Source organism: Aotus nancymaae, unplaced genomic scaffold (genome assembly GCF_030222135.1).
Source record: "Aotus nancymaae isolate 86718 unplaced genomic scaffold, 86718_ANA_hifiasm-v0.15.2.pri h1tg000030l, whole genome shotgun sequence".
Classification (NCBI taxonomy): Eukaryota; Metazoa; Chordata; class Mammalia; order Primates; family Aotidae; genus Aotus; species Aotus nancymaae.
This window is the reverse complement of record NW_026988443.1, coordinates 12,871,159-12,897,560: the sequence shown is the minus strand read 5'-3', so window position 1 is coordinate 12,897,560 and position 26,402 is coordinate 12,871,159. Positions and strand designations below refer to the sequence as shown.

Sequence of the window (26,402 nt, the reverse complement as noted above, 5' to 3'; positions counted from 1 at the left end):
TGCCAGGAACAAGGGAACTAGCAGGCACACGTGGAGGTTTACATAAGAAGCAGATGGATGGCTGGGCATGGTGGCTCATGCCTGTAGTCCCAGCACTTTGGAAGGCCGAGACAGAAGGATCACTTAAACCCAAGAGTTCAAGACCAGCCTGGGTAGCAAAGGGAGATCCCATCTCTACATTTTTTTTTTTTTTTTTTGAGACAGAGTCTTACTCTGTTGCCCAGGCTGGAGTGCAGTGGCATGATCTCCACTCACTGCAACCTCTGCCTCCCAGGTTCAAAAGATTTTCCTGCCTCAGCCTCCCGAGTACCTGGGATTACAGGCACATGCCACCATGCTTGGCTTATTTTTGTAGTTTTAGTAGAGACAGGGTTTCACCATATTGGCCAGGATGATCTTGAAGTCCTGACCTCAAGTGATATGCCTGCCTTGGCCTCCCAGGGTGTTGGGATTACAGGCATGAGGCACTGTGCCTGTCCAGGTTTTTTTTTTTGTTGTTGTTAATTAGCCAGTGCATGGTGGCATGCACCTGTAGTCCTTGCTACTCTGGTGGCTGAGGCAGGAGAATCACTTGATCCCAGGAAGCTGAGGCTGCAGTGCGCCGTGAATACCCTACTGCACTCCAGCCTGGGAGACAGAGTAAGACCCTGTCTCTCCAAAACAAAACAAAACAAAATAGTAAATGGGTGGGAATTTCTCCTCCATGGAGTGTATCTACCACCTTCTTTTCTTTCTTTTTTGTTTTTTTGAGATAGGGTCTCCCTCTGATGCCCAGGCTGGAGTGCAGTGACATATCTCGGCTCACGGCAACCTCCACCTCCCAGGTCCAAGCAATTCTCCTGCCTCAGCCTCCTGAGTAGCTGGGACTACAAACGTATGCCACCACAACCCAGCAAATTTTTGCATTTTTAGTAGAGATGGGGTTTCACCATATTTTTTTTTTTTTTTTTTTTTTTTGAGACGGAGTTTCGCTCTTGTTACCCAGGCTGGAGTGCAATGGCGCGATCTCGGCTCACCGCAACCTCTGCCTCCTGGGTTCAGGCAATTCTCCTGCCTCAGCCTCCCGAGTAGCTGGGATTACAGGCACGCGCCACCATGCCCAGCTAATTTTTTGTATTAGTAGAGACGGGGTTTCACCATGTTGACCAGGATGGTCTCGATCTCTTGACCTCGGGTTTCACCATATTGATCAGGCTGGTCTCGAACTTCTGAACCTCTTTTCACCCAGCCCGCCTTGAGGCCTTGTTCCCCTCAATAAAAGTGGCTCATCTGTCAGATAATTCCTGGAAGGTGGGGAGCACCTCACATTATAATCAACCTTCCTAGAGCACAGTACCCCTCCGCTACCCTAAATCATGTCCAGAGGAAATCAAAGGCTGCAGAACAGCAGCCTGGAGGGGTGGGGGTGTCAATTTTAAGCAGTCCTGAAGCCGACACTAAGCCTAGCACTCACTGTTGTGTGTGGGTCCTGAGAGGCCTCCGAGGATTTCTCTGCCCTAGCTGGTGGGTGGAGGGGAGAGAAGGGAGGGCCACAACAGAGGAGAGTCGGGAAGAGAGCCGCTGGTAGATTTCGCAGCCACTGTGGACAGTCAACGCTTAGTGGGCTTCATGGAGAGGAACCCAACTGTATAGATATTTGTCTTCTTTTTCTTTTTCTTTTTGAGATGAAGTCTCGCTGTGTTGCCCAGGCTGGAATGCACTAGCACAATCTTGGCTCACTGCAACCTCCACCTCCCGGGTTCGAGCAATTCTCATGCCTCAGCCTCCCAAAGTAGCTGTAATTACAGGCGCCCGCCATCATGCCTAGATAATTTTTGTATTTTCAGCAGAGATGAGGTTTCCCCATGTTGGCCAGGCTGCCCTTGAACTCCTGGCCTCAAGTGATCCACCCACCTCGGCCTCCCAAAGTGCCGGGATTACAGGCGTGAGCCACCATGTCCGGTCAGCCTTCTTTCACTCTTGGCCTGAATTCCATTGCTTTTGTAAACCAGTGTAAGCATTAGTTAGATATTATGCTTTGTTGCTTTAACTTAAGTTCTACTTCTTTAGAAAAAGCATAATTGAAGGAACAACGGCCACACCCATGTGCCCAGAGTATGTGTGCCCCAGGCAGTCTCTCTGCGGATGCCTTGCCATCCTCCTCCAATGCCTTGCTCTTTTAAGGCTCTTTGAAGGAACAAAGCACCTGCTCCAACGTTCATGTGGCGGTAAAGGGGACAGCCCAAGTCACAATCTCTTCTTCGCTCTCTCACTTGGTGCAGTGCTGCCCCTCTGGCCTCACTTCCACCTTCACCTAGAAGGCTGATGGACAGGACGAGGACATTCAGGCTGGAAGAGGGCTGAAGGGGGACTGTAGCATCCTCTGAAGGGCTGTTATCCTTCAGAGGACACCGACCACCATGGTGCTTATGAGCCCAGGCCCTAGGGGAGGGCAGCATCGGCTCTGCCCCATCTGTGTGGTGTGGGAGAAGCTATGTCACTTCACTTGGCCTCAGTTTCCTTACCTGTAAAATGGGAGCAACGATAGTAACATTTATTGAACAGCTAGAGACCATTCTAAGCACCTACTGAGTGTTACATCCCACAACCCTGGAATTAGTGCCTAAGGGAGGTGGGGTGACCAGAGATGTCTCCTTTGCTGAAGGCAGAAGTTTCTCTATTTCAGAGCTTCTGACTACTTCACAGAGACAGAGCAATCTGAAAAGCAATCATGCATAAACTTTTTTTTTTGAGACGGAGTTTCACTCTTTTTGCCCAGGCTGGAGTGCAATGGCGTGATCTCGGCTCACTGCAACCTCCAACTCCCAGGTTCAAGAGATTCTCCTGCCTCAGCCTCCCAAGTAGCTGGGATTACAGGAACCCATAACGATGCCCAGATAATTTTGTATTTTTTTTTTTTTTAGTAGAGACGGGGTTTCCTCCATATTGGTCAGGCTGGTCTCGAACTCCTGTCCTCAGGTGATCCACCCGCCTTGGCCTCCCAAAGAGCTGGGATTACAGGCGTGAGCCACTGCAACCAGCCTCATGCACCAACTCTTCCTGTCTCCCGCAGGGGCCGGCAGTCATCCCTCTGAGACTTATTTACTTATTTATCCATTCCCCAAGATGAAATGACCAGTAAAAAAGTGTGTCGCCAGGCACAGTGGTTCAGGCCTGTAATCTCAGCACTTTGGGAGGCCGAGGTGAAGGGATCATTTGAGGTCAGAAGTCTGAGACCAGCCTGGCCAAAATGGTGAAACCCTGTCTCTACTAAAAACACAAAAAAATTAGCCAGACGTGATGGTGTATGCCTGTAGTTCCAGCTACTCGGGAGGCTGAGGTGGGAAGATCACTTGAACCCAGGAGACAGAGGTTGCAGTGAGCCAAGATGGTGCCACTACACTCCAGCCTGGGTGACAGAGTGAGACTCTGTCTCAAAAATAAAATAAATGTGTGGAACACTATATAGAAATCAACATTGTCTCCCACAATTTGGTGCATCCAGGACTATAGAAATGTCACTGTCCCTGTCCTACATCTTCAAATGAACATTCTCAGATCACAATTATAACTCTTCCCAAAAGGATTCTTCGGGAAAAACAAGCTATTTCCTCGGCTTATATTTTCCTCTTTTTGTAGCATGCACCAGCAATTGATGCAAGTAGTATATACGGGGAAGGAAGAAGGGGGTTCACCAGCAAGCCCACGGCTGTTGACAACCTAAGATCAGAGACAAGCACAAAGGAATAGGGCGACAGACTGGCAAAAAGTCCTGTGACAGCTTGAGAATAACTCTTCATAGTCTTCATTTCATTCCCAACAGAACTCTCACTGTCCAGTGCCTGTGTGTGTGTGTGTGTGTGTGTGTGTGTGTGTGTGTGTGTGTGTATGAGAGAGAGAGACAGACAGACAGACAGGGTCTCTCCCTGTTGCCCAGGCTAGAGTGCAGTGGCACCATCATGGCTCACTGTAGCCTTGACCCCACAGGCTCAAGCAATCTTCCCACCTCAGCCTCCCTAGTAGCTGGGACTACAGGTGCATGCCATCATGCCTGGCTAATTTTTTGAAACTTTTTTATAGAGACGAGGTCTCACTTTGTTGCCCAGGCTGGTCTCAAACTCCTGAACTCAAGCAATCCTCTCACCTCATCCTCCCAAAGTACCAGAATTACAGGCGTAAGCCACCGTACCCCACCAGAGTGCATAGGTATTGATGAGGTAAGCCACTGAGTTACAAAGCCACAAAGAAATGTTGCCTAGGAGGAGAGGAACAAGACACACAAGAAACCCTTGATGCCCGTTTCCCAACAGATGGTTACTATGGAGTCACAAAGTTCACAGCACTTGGACTCTCTGTCAATGAATTGTAGCATAAATCTCAGTACATGCAGAAGGCATGTCCAATGGGAGTAGCAGCAGAATGAGTGATATTCTCTCGAGTTACCTCCTTGATAACTCGGTCAAAGGAAGATGAGATAGCTTTCAGTACATTTCCAGGTCCTAAGTACTGTAAAACTTGACCATGAACTCCCAAGCAGTTGTGGAGTTAAGCCTGTGAACAACCTGCACCTCCCATCAATGCCGGCAATGGACTGAGTGTAACTAAAGGGACCAGGAAGCTGAAATACTTGCTGCCCCAAAGTATGTTGACCTATTGTTGAAGGAAGAGCCTCATACCCACAAAAGCAACTGGGACAGGATGGCGAGATGGGAGCTCAGGAGCACCAGACTGGCTGCATCTGCCATGCAGATGGACAGACAGACCAAGCCACCAAGCAACTGAGTGAGCCATTCCTCAGGGTTACCTTAAAAAGGTCCCAGGGTCGCCAGGTGCTGTGGCTCATGCCTGTAACCCCAGCAACTTCGGAGGCCAAGGCGGGTGGATCATGAGGTCAGGAGTTCAAGACCAGCCTGGCCAAGAGGGTGAAACCCCATCTATACTAAAAATATAAAAATTAGCAGGGCATGGTGGCACGTGTCTGTAATCCAAGCTACTTGGGAGGCTGAGGCAGAGAATTGCTTGAACCCGGGAGGCGGAGGTTGCAGTGAGCCAAGATTGCACCACTGCACTCCAGCCTGGATGACAGAGTGAGACTCCATCTCAAAAAATGAAAAAAGGTCTACTTTTGGGAAACTGGAAAACTTGCCTTGTCAGAAACAGAGTGCCTTTGAGACAACAAAAGAGTACTGATAAAGACATGCCCAAGACTGGGTTATTTGCAAAGAAAAAGAGGTTTAGTGGACTCACCGTTCCACAAAGAGGATAACCAATGGTAATACAAATCAAGGTCCAGTGGCATATTAATATCACACAAAATAGAGATCAGAATGAAAAATATTACTAGGGATAAAGATGCTCATTTCATACTGATAAAGAGGTCAATTCATCACGAGGACATAACAATCTCAAATATTTACTCATCTACTAGCAGGGCTTCAAAATACATGAAGCAAATGCTAATGGAACTGAAAGAAGAAATAGAGAAATCCAAAATTGTAGCCCAAGATTTCAATAATATTGTCAATAATTGAAAGAAATGTAGGCAGAAAATCAGCGAAGATATATAAGATTTCAACAACACTATCAATCAACTTGAGATTATTGACATTTGTAAAACATTCCACCCAAAAGCAAAACACACATTCTCATCAAGTACACACAGAAAATTCACCATATTAAGAATCTGTTGAATTTCCAAGACAGATCATACTATGGTCCATAAAACAAACTATAGCAAGTGTAAAATAATAGACGTCACACCAAGTTATATTCTCTAATCACCACAAAATTAGAAATCAGCAATAGAAATATCTCCAGAGAGTTTCTAAATATCTGCAAACACGTCTTCAAATGGCCCATGAACTAAGGAGAAATTAACAGGGAAATTGGAGAGCATATTGAATGGAAAGAAAATGAACACGATACAGTAAAATGTGTGGGATGCCGCTAAAGCAGTACTTCCGAGAGAAAGAAGGCTTATATTAGAAAAGAACAGTTTTAGATGAGTTATCTCAGCTTCCACCACAACCCTGGAATTAGTGCCTAAGGGAGGTGAAACTAGAATAGAGAAAATGAAGCTCAAAGTAAGCAGAAGGTATAAAATAATGAAGATCAGAGTGGACATCAATGAGATAGAAAGCAAAAACAATGGAGAAAAACTATAAAAGCCCAAACTGGTTTACTGACGATGAGGTAGGAGGTGGGACTCAACTCAGAAGGTGGGACTTGACTTCCAAGTGGGGGCTCAGACACTGGACCAAATTGAGGACTAGCTAAAACAGGGCCAGGGCAACACCCACAAATTATACCTTTCCATGGCAACGACCAAGTGAACCAGAGGTTACCATCCTATTTCTAGAAATTTCTGTATAATCTGCCCCTTAATTTGCATGTGATTGAAGTGGATATAAATATGACTGTAGAACTGCCTCTGAGCTGCTACTCTTGAAACTGTCTTTGCACAATTAAGACTGCGACACTGAAAGAGACCTAACTTAATCGACTCCATCTTGCTTCTAACCTCCAAAATGTCTTTGTTCATCCTAGGCTGAACTGACTTTGGGAGAAACTTAGTTTATTACAGTTTAAAACAAAGATTAACAGCTATTTCCCAAAGCAGACCTCCTTGCCTGGAAACCAGATTGCCTTTGTAGGACTAACATTAGCCACGGGATTAGAAATTATGGTTTAGGAGTCATGCAGCTGGAGACTACGAGATTCTGGCCCTCCCTAAACTGCTCCTGAGATCAGTGCTTGAGATATTTTGCAGACCCTGCACTTGACAGATCAGCTGGCACCACCAGATGGATAAACTGGCTCATCTGATCTTGTGACCCCCATCCAGGAACTGACTTGGTGCAGGAAGACGGCTTTGACTTTCTATGATTTCATTTCTGACCACTCCTGGTTCACTGGCCTCCCACAACCCACCAAGTTTTCCTTAAAAACTCTGCTGCCTGAATGCACAAATGCTCGGGGGAAACTGATTTGAGTAATGATAAAACTCCAGTCTCCCGCAGAGCTGACTCTGTGTGAAGTACTCTTTTTCTATTGCAATTCCGCAGTTTAATGAATCAGGCATCGTGCACATGCCTGTAGTCCCAGCTGCTCAGGAGGCTGAGGTGGAAGAATCGCTTGAGCCCAGAGGTTGAGGTTGTAGTGAGCCATGACCGCATCACTGCAGTCCAGCCTGGTCAACAAAGGAAGACTAAAAATACAAAAATCAGCCAGGTGTGGTGGTGGGCACCTGTAATCCCAGCTACTCGGGAGGCTGAGGCAGGAGAATCACTTGAACCTGGGAGGCAGAGGTTGCAGTGAGCTGAGATCATGCCACTGCACTCCAGCCTGGACAACAGAGCAAGACTCCATCTTAAAAAAAAAGAAAGAAAAAAAGGAAGACCTTGTCTCAAAAAATAAATAAATAAAAATCTTCTTTTGGGGTGATGAAAAATTCTGGAATTAAATAGTGATGATAGTTGCACAGTCTTGTAAATATACTAAAAGCCACTAACTTGTGTACTTTAAAATTGTGGATTTATATTATGTCAATTATACTTCAATTTTAAAAAGGAGGGAAACCCAATCAGTCTAATTTACCTGTTAATAGAAGAAAAAATTATGATCACTTAATAGATGGAAAAAAGCATTTGATATAAACAAATTTTGTTTGATTTTTTTAAAAACCTGATAGCAAACTAAGAAAGAAATCCCTTAGTTAAATAAAGTGTAGCTAGCTATAAAAACCTTACAGTCAAGATAAACCTCATACAAATAGTGAAACGTTATGATACTAAGGCTTTACTTGTGAATCAGGACTGAGACAAGGATGCCCAGAAACTTCAATTTGACATTATACTGGATATTCTAACCAGAGAAATAAAAGAAGAAAAACGAAAAAGTTTAGGGACTAAAAATGAAGAAACAAAACTGCCACCATTCAGCAATAGGACTGATTGTGTATGCAGAAAATCCCAAAGTCTTTACAGATTAATTTTTAAAATGAATAAGCAGGTTTAAAACTTACTGGATATGTGAACAGTTTGCAAAAGCAGTTGCTTTTTTGTTTTTTTGAGACAGAGTCTTACTCTGTAGCCCAGGCTGGAGTGCAGTGACGTGATACCTGATCACTACAACCTCCGCCTCCCAGGTTCAAGCAATTCTCCTGTCTCAGCCTCTCAAGTATCTGGGATTACAGATTCCCACCACCACACCTAGTTATTTTTTGTATTTTTAGTACAGATGGGGTTGCACAATGTTGGCCAGGCTGGTCTCGAACTCCTGACTTCAAGTGATCCAACCACCTCATCCTCCCAAAGTGCTAGAATTACAGGTGTGAACCACCGCATCCAGGCAAAAATCAATTGCATTTTAAAATAAAACCACAATGCAATACCATTACATGTCCACTACAATAGCTAAAATGGAAAAGAAAGTATCCAGTATTGCCAAGGATGTGGATGGAGCTCCGAGAATTTGTTTACACTCATAAATTGCTGGTGGGAGTGTAAACTGATGCAATCACTTGAGAAATCGGCCAAGCCCTCATGGCCTGGTGGACAGTATCTACTAAGACCGAGCACGTGCCCATCATGTGACCCAGCCATTCCACTCCTCAGTAGTTACCCAACAGAAATGTGTATATGTGTTCCTTGAAATACACGTATGCAAATGTTCATAGAGGCACTATTCAAAATAGTTCCAAACTGGAAACAATCTCCATGTGCAACTGTAGAATGGATAGATAAGTCCTGGTGTATTCAAATAATGGAAAAGTAATAAAACATGAAAACGCACAAACCACACAACCATAATGAATTTCATGAACATAACAATGAGTGAAGGAATCCAGGCATAAGAGTATACACTGTGTGATTCAATTGATGTAAACTCCAAAAACAGATGAAACTAATGGATGTTGTTAGAAGTCAGGATAGTGCTTAACTCGGGACAATGGCACGGTTGGTGGCCAGGAGGGGACATGATGTGGCTTCTGCTAGTCCCGGCTGTGCAGGTGTGTTCAGTATGTGATAATTCAATGATATGGCCTCCTTTGTACCCCCTTGTAGGTGAGTGTGTGTACCAGTGCCGCATACATAAGTCAAAAATACACTGGGAGAAGACAGTAATTGTACAAAGAGACTTTCCGGGGTTTGGGCAATTTTCTATTTCTTGATCTGGGTGCAGGAAACCAAGGTGTGTTCAATTTGTGAAATTTCATTGAGCTGTATGTATGCTTAGGATGAGTGCGCTTTTCTGCATGTAGGTTACCCTTCAAGATAGAGTTAAAAAAATGCATTCAAACAATCCACATTTTAGAAGGATACACAAATCAGGAGAGACAATTAGCATATCAGAATGGTTATTCATGGGCAAGGGAGTGGGCCATGGAGATTCAGCTATGGAGAAGGTCCAAAGCCCTCGTGGCCTGGTGTCCAGCTCTCCCCCAGGTCTGGCTGTCATCACTTGCCTCTATTCCTGCCTCCCGCACCGTGCCTGCCACACCCACCAGCTCCCCCTCCCCAGGCACCTTGCAGCAGTTCCAGCAATCCTGCATGTTGATCCAGTAGTTCTTGTGGTTCCAGAGGCTTTCAATGCCCAGGAAGTGTTCATCCTGGGTGCTGTAGCTGCGTGCTGTGAATGGGTCGATGAAGAAGTTCTCAGGCACCTCGCGCTTCCCTGATAGCACGAGGACCCAGGAGTGCACCCGCAGGCCGTGCAGGGCATCCGGGTTTGCTTTCTCCGCTTCCTGCCCAGGAAAGGTGGGTGACTATGAGTCAGATGGCTGGAAGAGGGGCATCAGGGGCCCAGACATCTCCCTGGGGCTGGGGAACCAGAAGGAGAGCTGAGTTCTGATGCAGACTGCACCATCAGCTGGAGTGTGACCACCCACCTCGCCTCCCATCACCCCACCGCTGAGCCCATTTGTAAAATCAATACAATGAGAGAGTCTGACTGGATCTGTGGTTTACAAATTGGACTCTTTGGGGCACCGGGCATCTGGGGTTTACTGGCTTTATATATTGTGGCTCTGGCTGAGGTCTCATCCACAGAAAGGAAATGGGAGACCAAGTGGCTTCCTTATCTGCCTCCCTCTGAGAGAACTGTGACTGTCTTGTTGTTCATCGTTGTGTATAAATAGGTCTAGACCAGAAGAGACGCTCAAGGAATATTCTATGAAAGGAAAGGAAAGAAGGGAGGGAGGAAAGAGGATTGGAAGAAGGATAGGAGTATAGATGTTGGAAGAAGAGATGGGAGGACGCAAGGGAGAATGGGTGGCAGGAAGGATGAGAGGAGTGATGGCAAGATGGATGGATAGGAGGATGGATGGGAGAAGAGAGGGGAGGATGGATGGATGGAGGGTGGGTAGATAGGAGGATGGATGGGAGGATGGACGGATGGGAGGATGGACAGATGGGAGGATGGGTGGGAGGATAGATGGATGGGAGGATGGATGGATGGGAGGATGGGCGGATGGGAGGATGGGTGGGAGGATGGATGGATGGGAAGAGGGGTGGGAGGATGGATGGATGGGAGGATGGGTAGAAGGATGGATAGATGGGAAATTGGGTGGGAGAAGAGATCAGAGGATGGATGGGAGGATGGATGGATGGAGGATGGGTGGGTAGGACGATGGGTGGAAGGATGGATAGATAGGAGGATGGACGGATAGACGGATGGGAGGATGGATGGATGGGAGGATGGGGAGATGGGAGGATGGGTGGGAGGATGGATGGATGGGAGGATGAATGGATGGGAGGATGGGTAGAATAGAGAGATGGGAGGATGGATGGATGGGAGGAGGGGTGGGAGGATGGATGGATGGGAAGATGGATGGATGGGAGGATGGGTGGAAGGATGGATGGATGGAAGGATAGATAGATGGGAGGATGGATGGATGAGAGGATGGGCGGATGGGAGGATGGATGCGAGGATGAATAGATGGGAGGATGTATGCAAGTATATCCCCAGTAAGAGTCTAGAGCAAAGAGGACAACAGAGCTGCCCTGCATAGAATGGGCTACCCCAGGCAGTACTGTGGCCTAATGTTCAGAGTCTATCATGAGAAGCTGGCTGACCACCAGTGGGAGATTCCTGCAGGGCTGGGTAGAAGTGGGGGTGGTTGTGAGGCGGACCTAGTTGGGGGATCCATACACACATCCCTTCCATGACCTGTGCCTCTTTTCCCATCCCTGGCAGTCCCTTCTCAATAGCTGAGCCCAGGGGGTTGAGGGCTGAGGACCCACCATGAGGCGCTCCTCCTCCTCCTTCAGCCGCTTCTCCTCCCGGGCTCTGATCTCCTGCTGCCTCTTCATCTCTTGCTCCTGTTCAAACCTGCTGCACAGGTCCCTGGGGGGTCTGATGGTGTACTTCTTAGGTAGCACCTTTTCTTCCCTCTTGATGGTCTGTCACCCCAAAAAAAGAGGAGGGGTCAGTGGCCCTGCATCCACCCATCACACATGCAACTCCAAGAGGTAAGACCCGCCCAGCCAGTCCCTTGGACCTGGGAATGGCAGCTACTCCTGTAGCCTGTGGCCTTTCAGGCCCTAAATGCAGAGGGAGCCCCCAACTCCAGCTCCGTGACCTTGGGAGGTCCTTTCACCTCTCTGAATCTCGGGTTCGTGGTGTGAGAATAATGGGAACTTTCTCCCCAGCCTCTTTCTGAAAAGTAAAGACAGAAAAAATGCCCAAGGGAGGTACCTGTGGGGCAGAAACTCAGGAGGGGTGACTTTCTCCTCTTCCTTCCTCACCACCCACTCTAGCCATGACTTGGGTCTGATCCAGAAGTGGGGAGAATTGTCAGGAGTTGGAGTTTTCAGACCTTGGCATTGGAGGGCCTCATATGTTGACTTAAAGTAAGAGTTTGCTGGGCCAGGAAGGAGAAGAAACTGTGCGTATGTGTGTACACCTGCACGTGTACAAATGTGTGCTAGATGGCAAGAAGTGTTCCCAGGAAACAGCACTGCAGAGGCTGCAGAAGGGGGCCTGTGACCATCAGGAAGGAGAAATAGTGAATCTCCAGGGTTTAACGTTCACCTGACCCGGGCTTCAGTCCCTGAGTCTCCATTTTCCCGCTGTGTGACTTTGGCCACATTATATTACCTTTCAATTTCATCAACATACTCACCTATAAAATAAAAGTGACAGTACCTACCACACTGGGCCACCGTGGGGAGCAACGAGCACAATGGACATGAAAGTGGATTTGAAACCCGAAATCTCTCTGCATCTTTTTGTTACTGATACAATGTTGATCATTAAGCATTTGGTTGAGCTGAGAGAGCTGAGATGCCCATGTGGGAGCTCGGAGGTTTTTGTTTTTTTTGGAGACAGAGTATTGCTCTGTCACTCAGGCTGGAGTGCAATGGTGTGATCTTAGCTCACTGCAACCTCCACCTTCCAGATTCAAGCAATTCTCCTGCCTCAGCCTCCCGAGTAGCTGGGATTACAGGCATGCACCACCATGCCCAGCTAATTTTTGTATTTTCAGTACAGATGGGGTTTTGCCATGTTGGCCAGGCTGGTCTCAAACTCCTGGGCTCATGTGGTTCACCTGTCTCAGCCTCCCAAAGCGCTGGGATTACAGGTGTGAGCCACCGCGCCGGCCCGAGGCTTTTGAAGCTAAAAGCCATGGTGCAGCTTGTGCTTCCACCTTCTCTTAGGGAGGTGGGCCTGAGAGAGCAAGGCTCTCCTTGTGCCTCCCCTGCTGTCTCACCCTTCTCCCACCAGAGCACCCACTCTAGGGTCCCCGGCTGCTCACCCAGGTGTAATGCAGGTGCACAGTGATCCTGCTGGGTGCCTCAGACCCCTGGCTTCCCATCCCTGAGCTGCAGACACCCACGGGAGCCTGACTCCGATCCCAGAGTCCTGGAATTAATCCACCTCATGAAGAGCATTTTCTGTCTGTAGTATGACTATTTTCTAAATGTAAAGAGATGCTTTTGTGATTCTGATGATTAAAATTCATTTCAGAGTGTTTCTTGTGTCTGTAGCAGCTTCTGGTCCTTACGGAGTTCTTAATGAGCAGATCTAAAAACACAGCCACCAGCTACTGAAAGGTTGGTGAGGTTTTGTGTTTTTGTTTTGTTTTGTTTTGTTTTGTTTGCTATTAAAAAGGGGCCTTGAGGGCCAGGCACCGTGGCTCATGCCTATAATCCCAGCACTTTGGAACGCTGAGGTGAGGTGGGAGGATTGCTTGAGTCCAGAAGTTCGAGACCAGCCTGGAAAACATAGTAAGAACCTCGTCTCTACAACAAACAAACAAAATTAGTTGGACGTGGTGGCACATGCCCGTAGTCCCAGCTACTTGGGAGGCTAAGGTGGGAGGACTGTTTGAGTCCAGGAGGTTGAGGTTGCAGTGGGCTAAGATCATGCCACAGCTTAGGTGACAGAGCAGGAGAGACCCTGTCCCCCCCAAAAAAAAGCAGGGTTGGAGGGGCTTTTTACCTTGGGAGTATGGGACTGAGAACCAAATGTCTGTCCACTTGTCTGGGTTTTTTTCTTTTTTCTTTTTTTTTTTTTGGGGGACAGAGTCTTGCTCTGTTGCCCAGGCTGGAGTGCAGTGGCACAATATCAGCTCACTGAAGCCTTTGCCTCCTGGGTTCAAGCAATTCTCCTGCCTCAGCCTCCTGAGTAACTGGAACTATAGGCACGTGCCACCATGCCCAGCTAATTGTTTTGTATTTTTGATAGAGACGGGGGTTTCACCATGTTGGCCAGGCTGGTCTTGAACTCCTGACCTCAAGTGATTTGCTCGCCTCAGACTCCCAAAGTGCTAACATTACAGGTATGAGCCACCATGCGCAGCCTATTTTCTTAAATAAAAACAGCTGGCTGGATTTTTATCAAATGCATAGGGTAAATTTGGAATCATTTGACTTAAGATATAAGCTATGTGGCATTTGTGAAATTTACCAAGCGGGGAGAACAGTAGCTGCAACTGAGTTACAACAGACAGACAAGAACAGCTTGGAAAACAGGGCTGGATGTGTTAAGACACCAAGGACAGATAGATCATCGGTGGTTTGAAATACAAACTCCAGGGCAGTGGAAGGGCTGGTGGTCAGGGATCTGTGTCCATGTGGCCAGGGCCAGGGATGAGGCGGCAGGGATGGACGTCTCTAAGGATGGTACGACAGCACCGGGAACGTGCATCGTGCATCCTTTGGGAAACCCGGGCAGCTCAAGCCCGGCCATACCTCCTTGGGCTTCACGGTGAGTGGGCACACCTCCCGTGTCAGGTCCATGTGGCACAGGTCCTGCGAGCCGTAGCCGTTGACACAGTAGGCATCATAGCCGGAGCCGATGAGCATGGAGCAGAGCAGCGTGCTGAAGTCAAAGCAGTTCCCCTTCTGGTACTTGAGCACGGTGCTCGAGGAGTACAGGTGCAAGGGCTGGTCACAGTGGGACGGTCAGCACAGCCAGGACCCCGATGCCCCAGCCTATCCTCCCCACCGGTCACAGCCCACCACCTGTCAGGGCGGGGGGCCAGGGTCAATCCACAGGCTGAAACCGCTTTGGGCCCCTAACCCTTGTGGGGTCAGGGAGCCTGCTAGAAAAGGAATGACAATAACCAGATGCCATGCAATTCACCTTGGCCTATTATTTGAAGGGGCTATAGACTTCCTGGTAGGGAAAACCTGGACTGCGGAAGTGTCTAGTCTAATGCGCTCTGATTGGTGCATTTACCGGTTTGCTCCAATGTTCCCCTTTCCTCCCATCCCCTCTTTCTTTCCCCCTTTATCAGTTCTCCACTGTAGACCTCGTCCTTTCTTCCTCCCTCCCTCTGTTCTGAAGGAGAAGCTGACAGAGTTGGTCAGAAGCCCAAAGATGGGGTTAGGGCCATGGGCAACTGGGCCCTGCCCTCTCTCTCTTTCCTGCACCACTTGAAGTCATGGCAGGGAAGCTCTGAACGCAAGGGAGAAAAGACGTGGGAACCAGAAGCCCAGGCTTGCTGTGTGTCCTCAGGCAAGTGGCTGTCTCTCTCTGGGCTTGTTTGCCCTTAGGGAAACTTAGAGGCTGTGGCCTGAGCCTGGCTGAAATTCCCTTTCCCAGACCATGCCTGGCTTCCCACTGAAGGAAATAATGTACACAGTGATCCATTTCCAAGACAAAGTGCCTTGAATTGGCTTAGGTCAGCAAACTACAAAACAAAACATAATATCCTAGCCCTCTGCTTGAATAGCCAATGCCTGCTTGCCGGCCTCCTCCTTCCTCCCCATTCCCTACCGCCTTAGTTGCTCTCACCCAAACCAAAAAAGTTTAGTCTAAGATAAAAGTTTACTAGCCTGCAAAATAGCTTGCTTTGTCTGTTCTTATCAGCCTGCCCAGCTACATAGGTCATAAGTCAAATACTTAAAGATCCCCTGAGCTAACTAGGATTGCAATGCATTGTGGGATGCAACAAAATGCAGCAAGACAACCCTAAAGAAAACACCTAAAGCCCCTACCCAACAACCAATAGGCGATGTCTGGGAAGTTGTGACCCCACAGTACTCAGCCTATGAGGGACCAGGGGAGGGACCTGGGCACTCGGGGGATAAATTGCTTAAAACTGTGCTGGGTGTGCCTGCATATCAGACACCTGATCTTGTGAGACCATCATTAGAAGTCTCACTTTCACTGTTCTCCAGGTCTCTAAGTCCATTCTTTGGGTTTGGACAGATGAGTTTGTTTCTCCCACCATCTTAGGTCTGGTGGACTCAAGCATCCAGCCTGTGAGTGGCACTTACCGGTTTGAGGGGGTCAGGCAGGGGCACCATGGTGAGGAAGTCGGAGACAAACTGGGCACAGCTGTCCCAGTTGTAGAGCTCAGGGTAGGGCATCAGTGTGGGCCGGAGGGTTGTGCTTACGAACTTCTGCAAGGAGAGAGATGGTGCCAGTGAGGTCAAGGCAATAGGAACCTGTGAGCTCCAATGCCTGGTTGGGACCTTCCCTGAATCCACGGGGGGACCCTCGAGGCTCCAGCAAATGTAGGAGGCCAGACCCACATATCCTGGGGTGGCAGAGCAGCCCTTGGTCGGGAAGATGATGCCTAGATCTGGTGCGTGGGAGCCATCAGTGGCACAGTGGCAATGCCTGGGAGGCCCCCATCACGTCACCGGCACCTGGAGATGGCACAAGCATATTCTGAATCCGGACTTTGAAGGGCTTTGAAGTTTTGCCGCCTTCAACCCATAGGCACCATGGAGACAGCTGAGGCCCAGAGAGGGCTTGAGAGCTGCCTGAGGTGACTGAGAAGTCAGGGCTAAATGAGGAGATGAGGTCTGTTTCCTGGGGTTCCTGGGAGCACTATGCTGTCTTCCCAGGAGTGATGCTCTCCCTGGGGCCTATAGAGGTTCTGATCTGGCGCCAGCTGATGGCCAAGTACAGTCTGCAGCCCCAGAGGTCAGCCTGTCCAAGGAAGGGCAGAGAAATAAGACAAAGTGGACCAGGACAGGCATAAGAACCTAAGCTCTGGGTTCCTCCTTCCGGCCCTGTGACCCAGATCATGTCTCTGAGGCTCTCTGGGCCTCTGTTTCTCCATCTGTAGATGGAATTCGTTCAGGGGGTGTGAAACGGCTGCCCATGGCTGAGGGACCCTTAGACCCGCTTTATTTGGCCCATGTGGCAATGTTTAGCATTTATGTCAGCTGCCAGCATTTAAAAGCCAGAAACTAAAAACCCTAGAAGAAAACCTAGGTAAAACCATTCAAGACATAGGCATAGGCAAGAACTTCATGACTAAAACACCAAAAGCATTGGCAACAAAAGACAAAATAGACAAATGGGACCTAATTAAACTCCAGAACTTCTGTACAGCGAAAAAGAAATAATCATTAGAGTGAACTGGCAACCAACAGAATGGGAAAAAAAATTTGCAATCTACCCATCTGACAAAGGACTAATATCCAGAATCTACAAAGAACTAAAACAGATTTACAAGAAAAAAACAAACAAACCCATTCAAAAGTGGGCGAAGGATATGAACAGACACTTTTCAAAAGAAGACATATATGAGGCCAACAAACATATGAAAAAATGTTCATCATCACTGATTATTAGATAACTGTAAATCAAAACCACATTGAGATACCACCTCACGCCAGTTAGAATGGTGATCATTAAAAAATCTGGAGACAACAGATGCTGGAGAGGATGTGGAGAAATAGGAACACTTTTACACTGTTGGTGGGAGTGTAAATTAGTTCAACCATTGTGGAAAACAATGTGGCGATTCCTTAGGGACCTAGAAATAGAAATTCCATTTGACCCAGCAATCCCATTACTGGGTATATATCCAAAGGATTATAAATCATTCTATTATAAAGACACATGCACACGTATGTTCATTGCAGCACTGTTTACAATAGCAAAGACCTGGAACCAACCCAAATGCCCATCGATGATAGACTGCACAAGGAAAATGTGGCACATAAACACCGTGGAATACTATGCAGCCATAAAAAACGATGAGTTCGTGTCCTTTTTAGGGACATGGATGAATCTGGAAATCATCATTGTCAGCAAACTGACACAAGAACAGAAAATCAAACACCACATGTTCTCACTCATAGGCAGGTGTTGAACAATGAGAACACATGGACACAGGGAAGGGAGCATCACACACTAGGGTCTGTTGGGGGGACCAAGGGTGGGACAGTGGGGGTGGGGAGGTCAGGGAGCAATAACATGGGAGAAATGCCAGATGTAGGTGACAGGGGGATGGAGGCAGCAAACCACATTGCCATGTATGTACCTATGCAACAATCCTGCATGATCTACACATGTACCCCAGAACCTAAAGTACAATAAAAAATAAAATAATAAAAGCCAGAGACTCCCACAAAAAACCCAAGTCTCCTCTCATCTTGATAGAGTCCCACGTAGCTGGGACTTAGGTACCACCACACCTGGCTAATTTTTGTATTTTTTTGTAGAGATAGGGGAATCTTGCTATGTTGCCAGGCTGATCTTGAACTCCTGGCCTCAAGTGATCCTCCCACCTCTTCCTTCCAAAGTGCTGGGACTACAGATGTGAGCTATGGTGCCTCACCAGCATCCCCAGGCCTGCATTTTCCCTGCAGCAATCAGAACCTGCCTCTTTGGGTGGGGCATGGGGTCTCCAGGCCACCACCACCCTCCAGGGTCATCTGCACTGGGCCTGCTGGGGCCTGCTGGTGTTTTTGAGTTTATGTCGCACCTGACTAGAAGCTCTCTGGCCCACAAGAGGTCTGTGATTTGGCTCAGTGACCTCGGAGAACCTGCCCCACTTCCCTGTGCCCTCTTGCTCTTCAGCCCCCAGGCCCCCGGCCCTGCCCTCCATGTGCCAGCCTTACGGGCACTTCACACTCATTCAGAGGGTGCAGGAAGAGGGGCACGCGGTCCGGGCACAGGTGGCTGTACTGGCGGGAGAAGTTGTCTGCCAGCTGCAGCAGCTGTTCCTCCTTGGGCGTGTTGGTTTTGTAGGAAACTGGCAACATGGAGATGTCAATGGTGTCCTTGGTAAAGGCCCTGTGGTACAACAGGGATGGCATTAGGGAAGCCATGCCTGGCACGCAGGAGCCCTGGGTCCACTGAGTTGCCACTGGCTCTACCTCGTTCTTGTTTAATCCTCACAGCTACTGAGGAGCAGGTATCATGAACATCTATACTTTCATTTATTTATGTTTAAGAGAGAGGGTCTTACTCTGTTGCTCCAGCTGGAGTGCGGTGGCACAATCATTGCTCCCTGTGAATTCCTGGGCTTATGTGATCCTTCCACGTGAGTCTCCCATGTAGCTGAGACTATAGGCACCACCACACCTGGCTAATTTTTGAATTATTTATAGAGATAGGGGGTATCCCTATGTTACCCAGGCTGGTCTCGAACTCCTGGCCTCAAGTGATCCTCCCACGTCTTCCTTCTAAAGTGCTGGGACTGTAGACATGAGCCACAGCGCCCAGCCAGCATCTGCACTTTTAGATGGATAAAGGCACTGAGAGGCTCAGTGACTTGCCCAAGGTCACACAGCTACTGGAGGGAGTGTGGACACTTGGCCCAGGCCATTTGAAAGCAGAAAGCCTTCACTCTTAACTGCCTTGCTCTAGCCCCTGGTCCCCCCACCAGACCAGGCACCACCACGCTGCCTGGGTCCTCCTGTGCCCATCCCCGGTCTGCCCTTTTCAGGGCCCCCACCCTGCCACACTCACGGGACCTCCACTGAGACGGGGATCCGGATCTCCGACAGCTTCTTCTCCAGGTCTCTGAGCATCTCCTGTGTCAAGGTGGTTTCCTCCTTCCGCACCTCGACTGGCCTCATCATTTTCTCAGTCCTCGCCCATTCAGCCCGCTCAGCCGCCTCCTCCCGCTCGGCCTCCTCCTCCTCCTCCACCTTCTCCCTCAGAACCTCCATTCTGGAGCGTCTCTGGTTGTCTGGAGATGGAGTGTCTCTGTGGGGAAGGGTAAGTATACTCCATGGCCGACTGTCAGACCAGGCAGAAGCCACCAACACCACCGGGACATCACCAGGAGGCCTGGGAGATGGTTTGGGGGAGGTTTAGAGCACACAGGATGGCAGTGATTCCCTCTTTGACTTCCTTTCAAACATGAAGAAAGTCTCTGTTTGGTGCTACGCCGTCTGTAACACCATCTAATCCTGGCAAATACTCCTTTACAACAAAGACAACACAGGCCTCAGGTTGGGAGCCATCATCAGGTCAGGGCAGGGCATTTGTCAATTTGCTTTTAGTACATTTGACAGTTATCTTTTTTTATTTTTTATTTTTTTGAGGCAGGTTTCACTCTGTCATTCAGGCTTGGGGTGCGGTGGTGCAATCATGGCTCACTGCAGCTTCAAACTCCCAGGCTCAAGCAATCCTCCCACCTCAGCCTCCCTAGTAGCAGAGACCACAGGCATGCACCACCACACCTGGCTTTTTTTTTTTTTTTTTTTTTTTGGTAGAGACAGGGTCTGGCTATGTTTCCCCAGCTCAAACTCCTGGCCTTAAGCAATCTTCCTGCTTTGGTCTCCCAAAGTGCTGGGATTACAGGCATTAGCCACTGTGCCAGCTGACAGTTATCTGTGACAAGTACTGCTAATGCTGTGGGGATTACTATAGTATTGGTAAGTTTCCTGTTTAAATAAATGAATTGGCTGGGCACAGTGGCTCACGTCTGTAATCCCAGCACTTTGGGAGGCTGAGAAGGGTGAATCACTTGAGGTCAGGAGTTCGAGACCAGCCTGGCCAATGTGGTGAAACTCTACTAAAAATACAAAAATTAGCCAGGGGTGGTGGCATGCACCAGTAATCCCAGCTACTCAGGAGGCAGACGCAGGAGAATCACTTGAACCTGGGAGGTGGAGGTTGCAGTTAGCCAAGATTATGCCACTGCACTCCAGCCTGGGTGAGAGAGTGAGACTCTGTCTCAAATAAAAAATAAATAAATAGATTGAAAGAAAATCTTAATATTAAGGTGATATGAACTATGACCCACCCAAAAATGAAGATGGCAGGTGAATGATATCTCACTCTGAGTGAGATATCTCACTCAAAGAGAGTGAGATATCATTTGGTGAATGATATCTCACCAAACTGGAAACTGAGGCACAGAGAGTGCAAGGTACCTGCCACCAGGGCACATAAACAGGGAGTAGGGGGTGGGGTTGACAGAGCCTGCTGTCTTTTGGCCAAAGCCTGTGTTGGCCCAGAGGACAGGCTTCATTCTGTGATCCACGCAGAGACGCCACATGTGCTCACCATATGTCCTGCGGCCATAGAGCAGAGCCTCACTGAGCGGGGACTGCTAGTCACCTACCCAAAGATCCAGTCTCCTCTCCTGTACGGCAGTGCCCCAGTTGCGTGGGGGGCAGCAGTGTGCCTGGTTTGAATTGCTCAGCCTCCCAGATTCTCTTGCAGCTAGACGTGGCCCTGTGATGTGACCTGGTTCTGGCCAATGAGATGTGGGCAGAAGTTATTGGGGAGCCCTCTGGCCTTCTCCTCCTCCCACCTGGAACATGGAGATAAAGTGGGAAGTGGGGCGGCCAAGGTGAGACCATGAGGTGACCACACATGAGGGCCAAAGCTGCCTGCTGAAGATGGCAGGGCAGAGAGATGGGGGAGCTGGGGGTCCCCAGCAGTGCCACAGAGGCCTGGAGTGCCACCTCCAGCCTTTCCTTGTATGAGAAACCTCAGCCTCTACGGGGGTGCCTGTTCCACGCCACCCAGCGCCACCCCAGCTGATCCACTATCTGCAGCCTCCCAGCTGGGATCTTTCCATTTCTCCCCTGGAAAATCTGTTTTCCTTACAGCAAACAGGTCCAGAGAGGAGGAAAACAGATGGAACCCACAGGGCGAAGGGGGCGAGTACTGAGGACAAAAAAGCAGAGTTCCCCCGGCTTTGTCATCACTCCCCACCCTGGGGTGAAGCCAGGAACGAGAGGGCAGAAGGGACCAGCAGATAACGGCTGGCCCCAACCCCCCACTCCACACCCACCCGAGCCGCCTGGGCCTCTTGGGGAGGTGAGTCACTGGCCAGCAGTCAGGACTGAGCCTGGCTGGGAACCCTGGCTTTGCCAATAGCTCCTGCTAGACTCTTGGGTCGCTCTCTGCTCCTTTCTGTGCCTCAGTTTCTCTTTCTGCAATAGGAAGGGAGGGCAGATATTTTCTGTCCAGTTCTGACATTCTGTGCTCTGGGACTCAGGAGTGCACGAATGCTTTTCTGGCTGGAGCCACCCAAGGCCCAGGTGGGCCAACACCATTCAGGATCTCAGATGCCCAGGGGAGAGCCTCTAGCTATGCAGCACTTCCCAGTCATCAGATCCAGCTGTCGGCCTCTTGGGCCCAGAGGGAATGAGCCCAGGGAGGGCAGTCATACCATTACAGGCACCTACAGTTTGCTGAACGCCTACTGTGTGCCCGGCCCTGTGCTGAGGGTTACACGGAGATCAGCTCACTTTTCTTCCACTGACTCTATGAGGCAGACACTTAGGACACCCACATTGCAGATGAGAAGACTGGGGCCCAGAGAGGGTAAGTGCACTGCCTAAGGTCACAGCTAGTAAGTGGCAGGGCTGGGATTTGAAGCCCTGTATTTCTGGTTGTGAACCCTGTGTCTCAGGCTGGAAGAGATGTGAGATGGGGAAGGGCTAGAAGGGGTGGTGGGGGTCGGGGAGTGGGGGGCAAGGAATAAGTAGGATCAAAGAGAAGGCCAAGGTGTCAGTCCCAGAACACCAGCAGAGGCAGAGCTGGGGAGAAGAACCCACAGCACCTTATTCCCTACACAGGCGGCCTCTTCAGCTACAGCCCAGTGTGGGGAAGGCAGTTTTGTCTCAAGGATTTGGCCCCAACCCACAGACCCTTCCCTGCACTCCACCAGCAACTTCCTCTTCCCCAACATATACACACACACCCCAACAACGTCCCCAGAAAGATCAGGGCAGGAGGCCCCCAGGCAGAAGGGGGCCACTAGCCTCCCCCCTCCCTGCCAGACAAGGTCCAGCCACCCTCAGTCCCTTGCTCCCTCCTCACCCCTCCGAGGACAGCCTGTGCTAGCTGTTAGCTGTCTCCATGGTAACAGCCCAAGCTGAGGGCCAGTCCAGGGAGAGAAGGCTTCTGGGAAATGTAGTCTTCCAAGGTTGTGTGGTCCCTCTGTCCGTAGTGCGCTGGTATAGTGGGGCATTAACTTGTTAGCTGTTAAACTTTCTGAAATTTTTGTGAAACACAGCCATTATTAAAAATTAAAGGGACAGCCAGGCACAGTAGCTCATGCCTGTAATCCCAGCACTCTGGGAGGCTGAGGCAGGTGGATCACAAGGTCAGGAGTTCAAGACTAGCCTGGCCAATATGGTGAAACCCCGTCTCTACTAAAAATACAAAAATTAGATGGGCGTGGTGGCATGCACCTGTAGTCCCAACTATTCAGAGGCTGAGGCAGGAGAATTGCTTGAACCCAGGAGGCGGAGGTTGCAGTGAGCCAAGATCACGCCATTGCACTCCAACCTGGGTGATAGAGCATGCAAAATGAATATTGTTTTGCATGCTGCCCTATCTCATGATGGTTTGGGGCAGTCTTGAGGGAACTCCCCAGCAAACGTTTGGTGGGCTGGACAGACCATTCAGATTTGCTACCAATTCTCTTCCACCACAGACAATGTTACACAGGTCCAGAAGGGTCTAGATCTGGAGGAATGTTTCTTTAAGATAAACACCAGGAACAAGATTGCAGGCTCAGTAGATGCATGTGTTTTTTTCCAGGCAGCTGAAGCAGTCTAGACTCTCCCTGGCTCCCATATTGTCCCTGCCCATTTTCTAGTTTTCTGATGCTTGTCAGTTTAATAAGGATACAATGAGATCTCATTGTCATTTCAATCTGCAGCTCTCTGATGACTAATGATTTTAAATGTGTCTTCACGAACTGATGTGTTAGTTTTAGGTATTTCCTCCTCTGAAAATGATGATGCCACCCTGTCGCGTATTAATTCCCCCAAGTGTCCATGGTCTGCCTCTGAGCACTCTGTTCTGTTCCACTGATCTCCTTTCTTATCCCTGAACAGACACCACGCTGCATTTACCATGCTGGCCTTGTAATTTCTTTATGTCTAGAGGTCAAGTCTTCCTCCTATGCCTTTTTTTTTTTTTTTTTGATACAGGGTCTAGCTCTGTTGCCCAGGCTAGAGTGCAGTGGCACAATCTTGACTCTCACTGCAACCTCCGCCTCCTGTGTGCCCTCTTTCATTAAGATTGACTTAGCCCTTTGAGGTCTATATGCCTCCATATCAATCTTAGAAGTTTTTGGAGAATCAAAAAAAGATAAAATCAATCGAAATATTTAATGTTTCTTTTCTTTTATTTTATTGTGAAGACAGGGTCTCGCTATGTTGCCCAGGCTGTTCTGAAACTCCTGGGCTCAAGCAATCCTCCTGCTTCAGCCTCCCAAAGTGCTGGGATTAGAAGTGTGAGCCACCATGCCCGCCCCAGAATCTTTATTGTCATTGCATTGAATTCATTAGTTGATGAAGGATTGATATCTTTTAATGTTAAGTTGTCTCGCTGACAGCATGGGGCAAAGAAGTCTTGTTTCCTGTGTATTTATGATGTAATAAAAAAACACAAGGAAGGAAGACATTTGGGCAGAACCGAGAACCAGGCAGGGTCCATGGCAGAAGGGACCCTCTCTGTGCCCAGGACCTCATGAGACGATGGCTAAGGCAAAGCTCTGGCTTAGTCACATTCATTCTGGGCCAGGCAGGCCAGGCAGTGGGCATTCCTCGCAGGCACTGTCTCATTTATTCATTTCCTTCATCAACCTTGTGGGGCAGCTACTGCTATTTCTGTTTTACAGGCTCAGTAGGTGAAGAATTTACCCAGGACAAGTTGCAAAGGCAGAATCTGAAACTGATGAACTGAGGCCAGGGTCTCCACTCCCACCTGTGATGATGACCCATCACCTAGGTTGCTACTGTTGCTGTGCAATGGCGGAGGAACTCCATCCATCCGCTCTGGGCTTTGGGGTGTATTCTCACCGTAGCCCCCTTGGCCTTATGGGTGCTCAGCCTGGCACTTGGAGCACTTCTGCAGGAACCCCTGCAAAAGATGATGAGGACCTCCAGTCCCTTGCCCCCTGACTAGCCCCAGGGTGGAGAGCCAGCCAGAAAAGCAGTACATCCCCAATGCTAGCCACACCTCCTTATCTGCCCTCTCCATCTGAGTCAGGAAGCTCAGCCATCAGGGGCTTGTGGTCATGTTGGTCCCACATCCCACGGAGCAGTTTGGGACACTCTGCAACCCAGGATTTCCCTTGAGACTGGGGGTTGGGACTACATGATAATTCTCCTTTTTCCTTCTTGTTCTTCCTCCTTTTCCTCCTCTCCTCCTCTCCCCTCCTCCTCTTCCCCCTTCCTCCTCCCTCTTCTTCCTCCTCTCCTTCTTCCTCCTTCCTCCTCCTTCTCTTTCTCCTCCTTCTCCTCCTCCTTCTCCTCCTTCTCTCCTCTTTCTCCTCCTTCTTCTTCTCCTCCTCTTCCTCCTCCTGCTCCACCTTCTCCTCCTCCTTCTTCTCCTTCTCTTTCTCCTTTCTTCTCCTCCTCCTTCTCCTTCTCCTCCTTCTCTCCTCTTTCTCCTCCACCTTCTCCTTCTCCTCCTTCTCCTCCTCCTCCTCCTTCCTTCTCCCCCTCCTTCTTTTTTTTAGAAACGTGGTTTCGATTTGTCATCCAGGAGTTCAGTTGCATCATCACAGCCCACTGCAGTCTCGAACTACTGGGCTCCAGTGGTCTTCCTGCTTCCTCCTCCAAGTAGCTACCATGCCTAGATACTTTTTTACAATTATTTTTTGGAGATGTTGCCCAAGTTGATCTTGAGCCCATGGGCTCAAGCAATCCTGTTGTCTCAGCCTCCCAAAGTGCTGGGACTACAGGTGTGAGCCACCAAGCGCAGTCAAGGACCAGGTGAGAATCCTTAAACTCAGGGACTGCTCTGGGAGGAGTAGTTGGCAACCCAGGGAGGCCTGGCCCCGGCTTCAGCCCAGCCCATGGAGTGACCTTAGTTGGGCGGGTGGCGGGGCCTGTCTGGGCCTCCATTCCCTCATGCCATTACCCTTGGCTGGTCTTTCTTTAAATCAAGGGGGGTTCAGGGAGCTGACTAACTCCTGCTGAGTTCAGTGCTGGGCACTTTATTTCTGTCACCTCATTTAATGCTGTCAGGATGAGGTGAGGACTTTATAATTCCCATTTTATAGAGGGGAAAACTAAGGCTCAGAGAGGTGATGTAACATGCCCAGGATCACACAGCTCTTAAGTAGCCGAGCCAGGAGTTAAGCCCATACCTGTCAGATGGTGGAGCAGCCATTTCTCAGGTTACTCACCCTGAGACTTTGAGATAAGGGAGTCAAGACCTTCACCGTGGGAAACAGATGTCTGTGAAGATAAGCTCCAAAACACTCCAGTTTGTCTACCAGAATTGCTTCTGTGGCTCAACTGATGCAACGTCGACACCCCAGATTTCCCTTCCAGGAACACAGCGACTTGCATAAAGCGAGGGCCGCCTTCCTGTCTTTCAACTGCTTGCAGGCTGGGAGGGAAGCGAAGTGCGTCCACGTGCAGTCAGCATTAGCACTGGCACCTGGACAGGGAGGTGGGCTGCAGCCTGCAGCTTCGGGGGCTGTTGGGGGAGGCCTAATAGTGGCAATAACTTCTCACCAGCAGACAGGGCTTGACGGTCCGCAGAGTTCCCTGGAGGGGCTTGGGGGCCGGGTAGGGAGGATGGTTGGTAAGTTGTGGATAGAGTGAGGGATGGACTTGTGCAGTGAGGCTCCAGAGAGGGGGATGATGTCAACATGCACCACTCCCCATGCGTAGGGGGTCGCAGGAGCTGGGGTGGGGCCGCCATCTCTCTGCACCTCTCTGCCTCCGTTCTCCCTCTTGGTGTTGGCCTGTCTCTTAAGTCTCTCTCTCCATCTCTCCATCTCTGTATCT

At 49.2% G+C, this 26,402-nt stretch overlaps 1 protein-coding gene and 1 pseudogene across 2 annotated transcripts in view; both read right to left on the bottom strand.

Moving 5' to 3' along the window:
- The window catches only part of DRC7 (dynein regulatory complex subunit 7), a 39,440-nt gene extending 14,335 nt beyond the window's left edge, over positions 1–25,105 (bottom strand). Inside the window, exons 1-9 of one of the 2 annotated variants that reach the window (XM_064383127.1) lie at positions 24,971–25,105; positions 22,465–24,519; positions 20,753–20,944; positions 19,147–19,386; positions 18,294–18,468; positions 15,708–15,833; positions 14,175–14,369; positions 11,223–11,381; positions 9,506–9,724 (exon numbers count right to left, since the gene is read on the bottom strand). In XM_064383127.1, the coding sequence (XP_064239197.1) occupies positions 9,506–9,724; positions 11,223–11,381; positions 14,175–14,369; positions 15,708–15,833; positions 18,294–18,468; positions 19,147–19,349 (1,077 nt within the window). In that variant the 5' untranslated portion in view covers positions 19,350–19,386; positions 20,753–20,944; positions 22,465–24,519; positions 24,971–25,105. Of the gene's footprint in view, positions 1–9,505; positions 9,725–11,222; positions 11,382–14,174; positions 14,370–15,707; positions 15,834–18,293; positions 18,469–19,146; positions 19,387–20,752; positions 20,945–22,464; positions 24,520–24,970 lie in introns of those variants that run through there. The other variant, XM_064383128.1, reaches the window with a different exon arrangement.
- LOC105730489 (mitochondrial carrier homolog 2-like) lies at positions 3,402–4,724 on the bottom strand (annotated as a pseudogene).
- Positions 25,106–26,402: the final 1,297 nt, after the last annotated feature.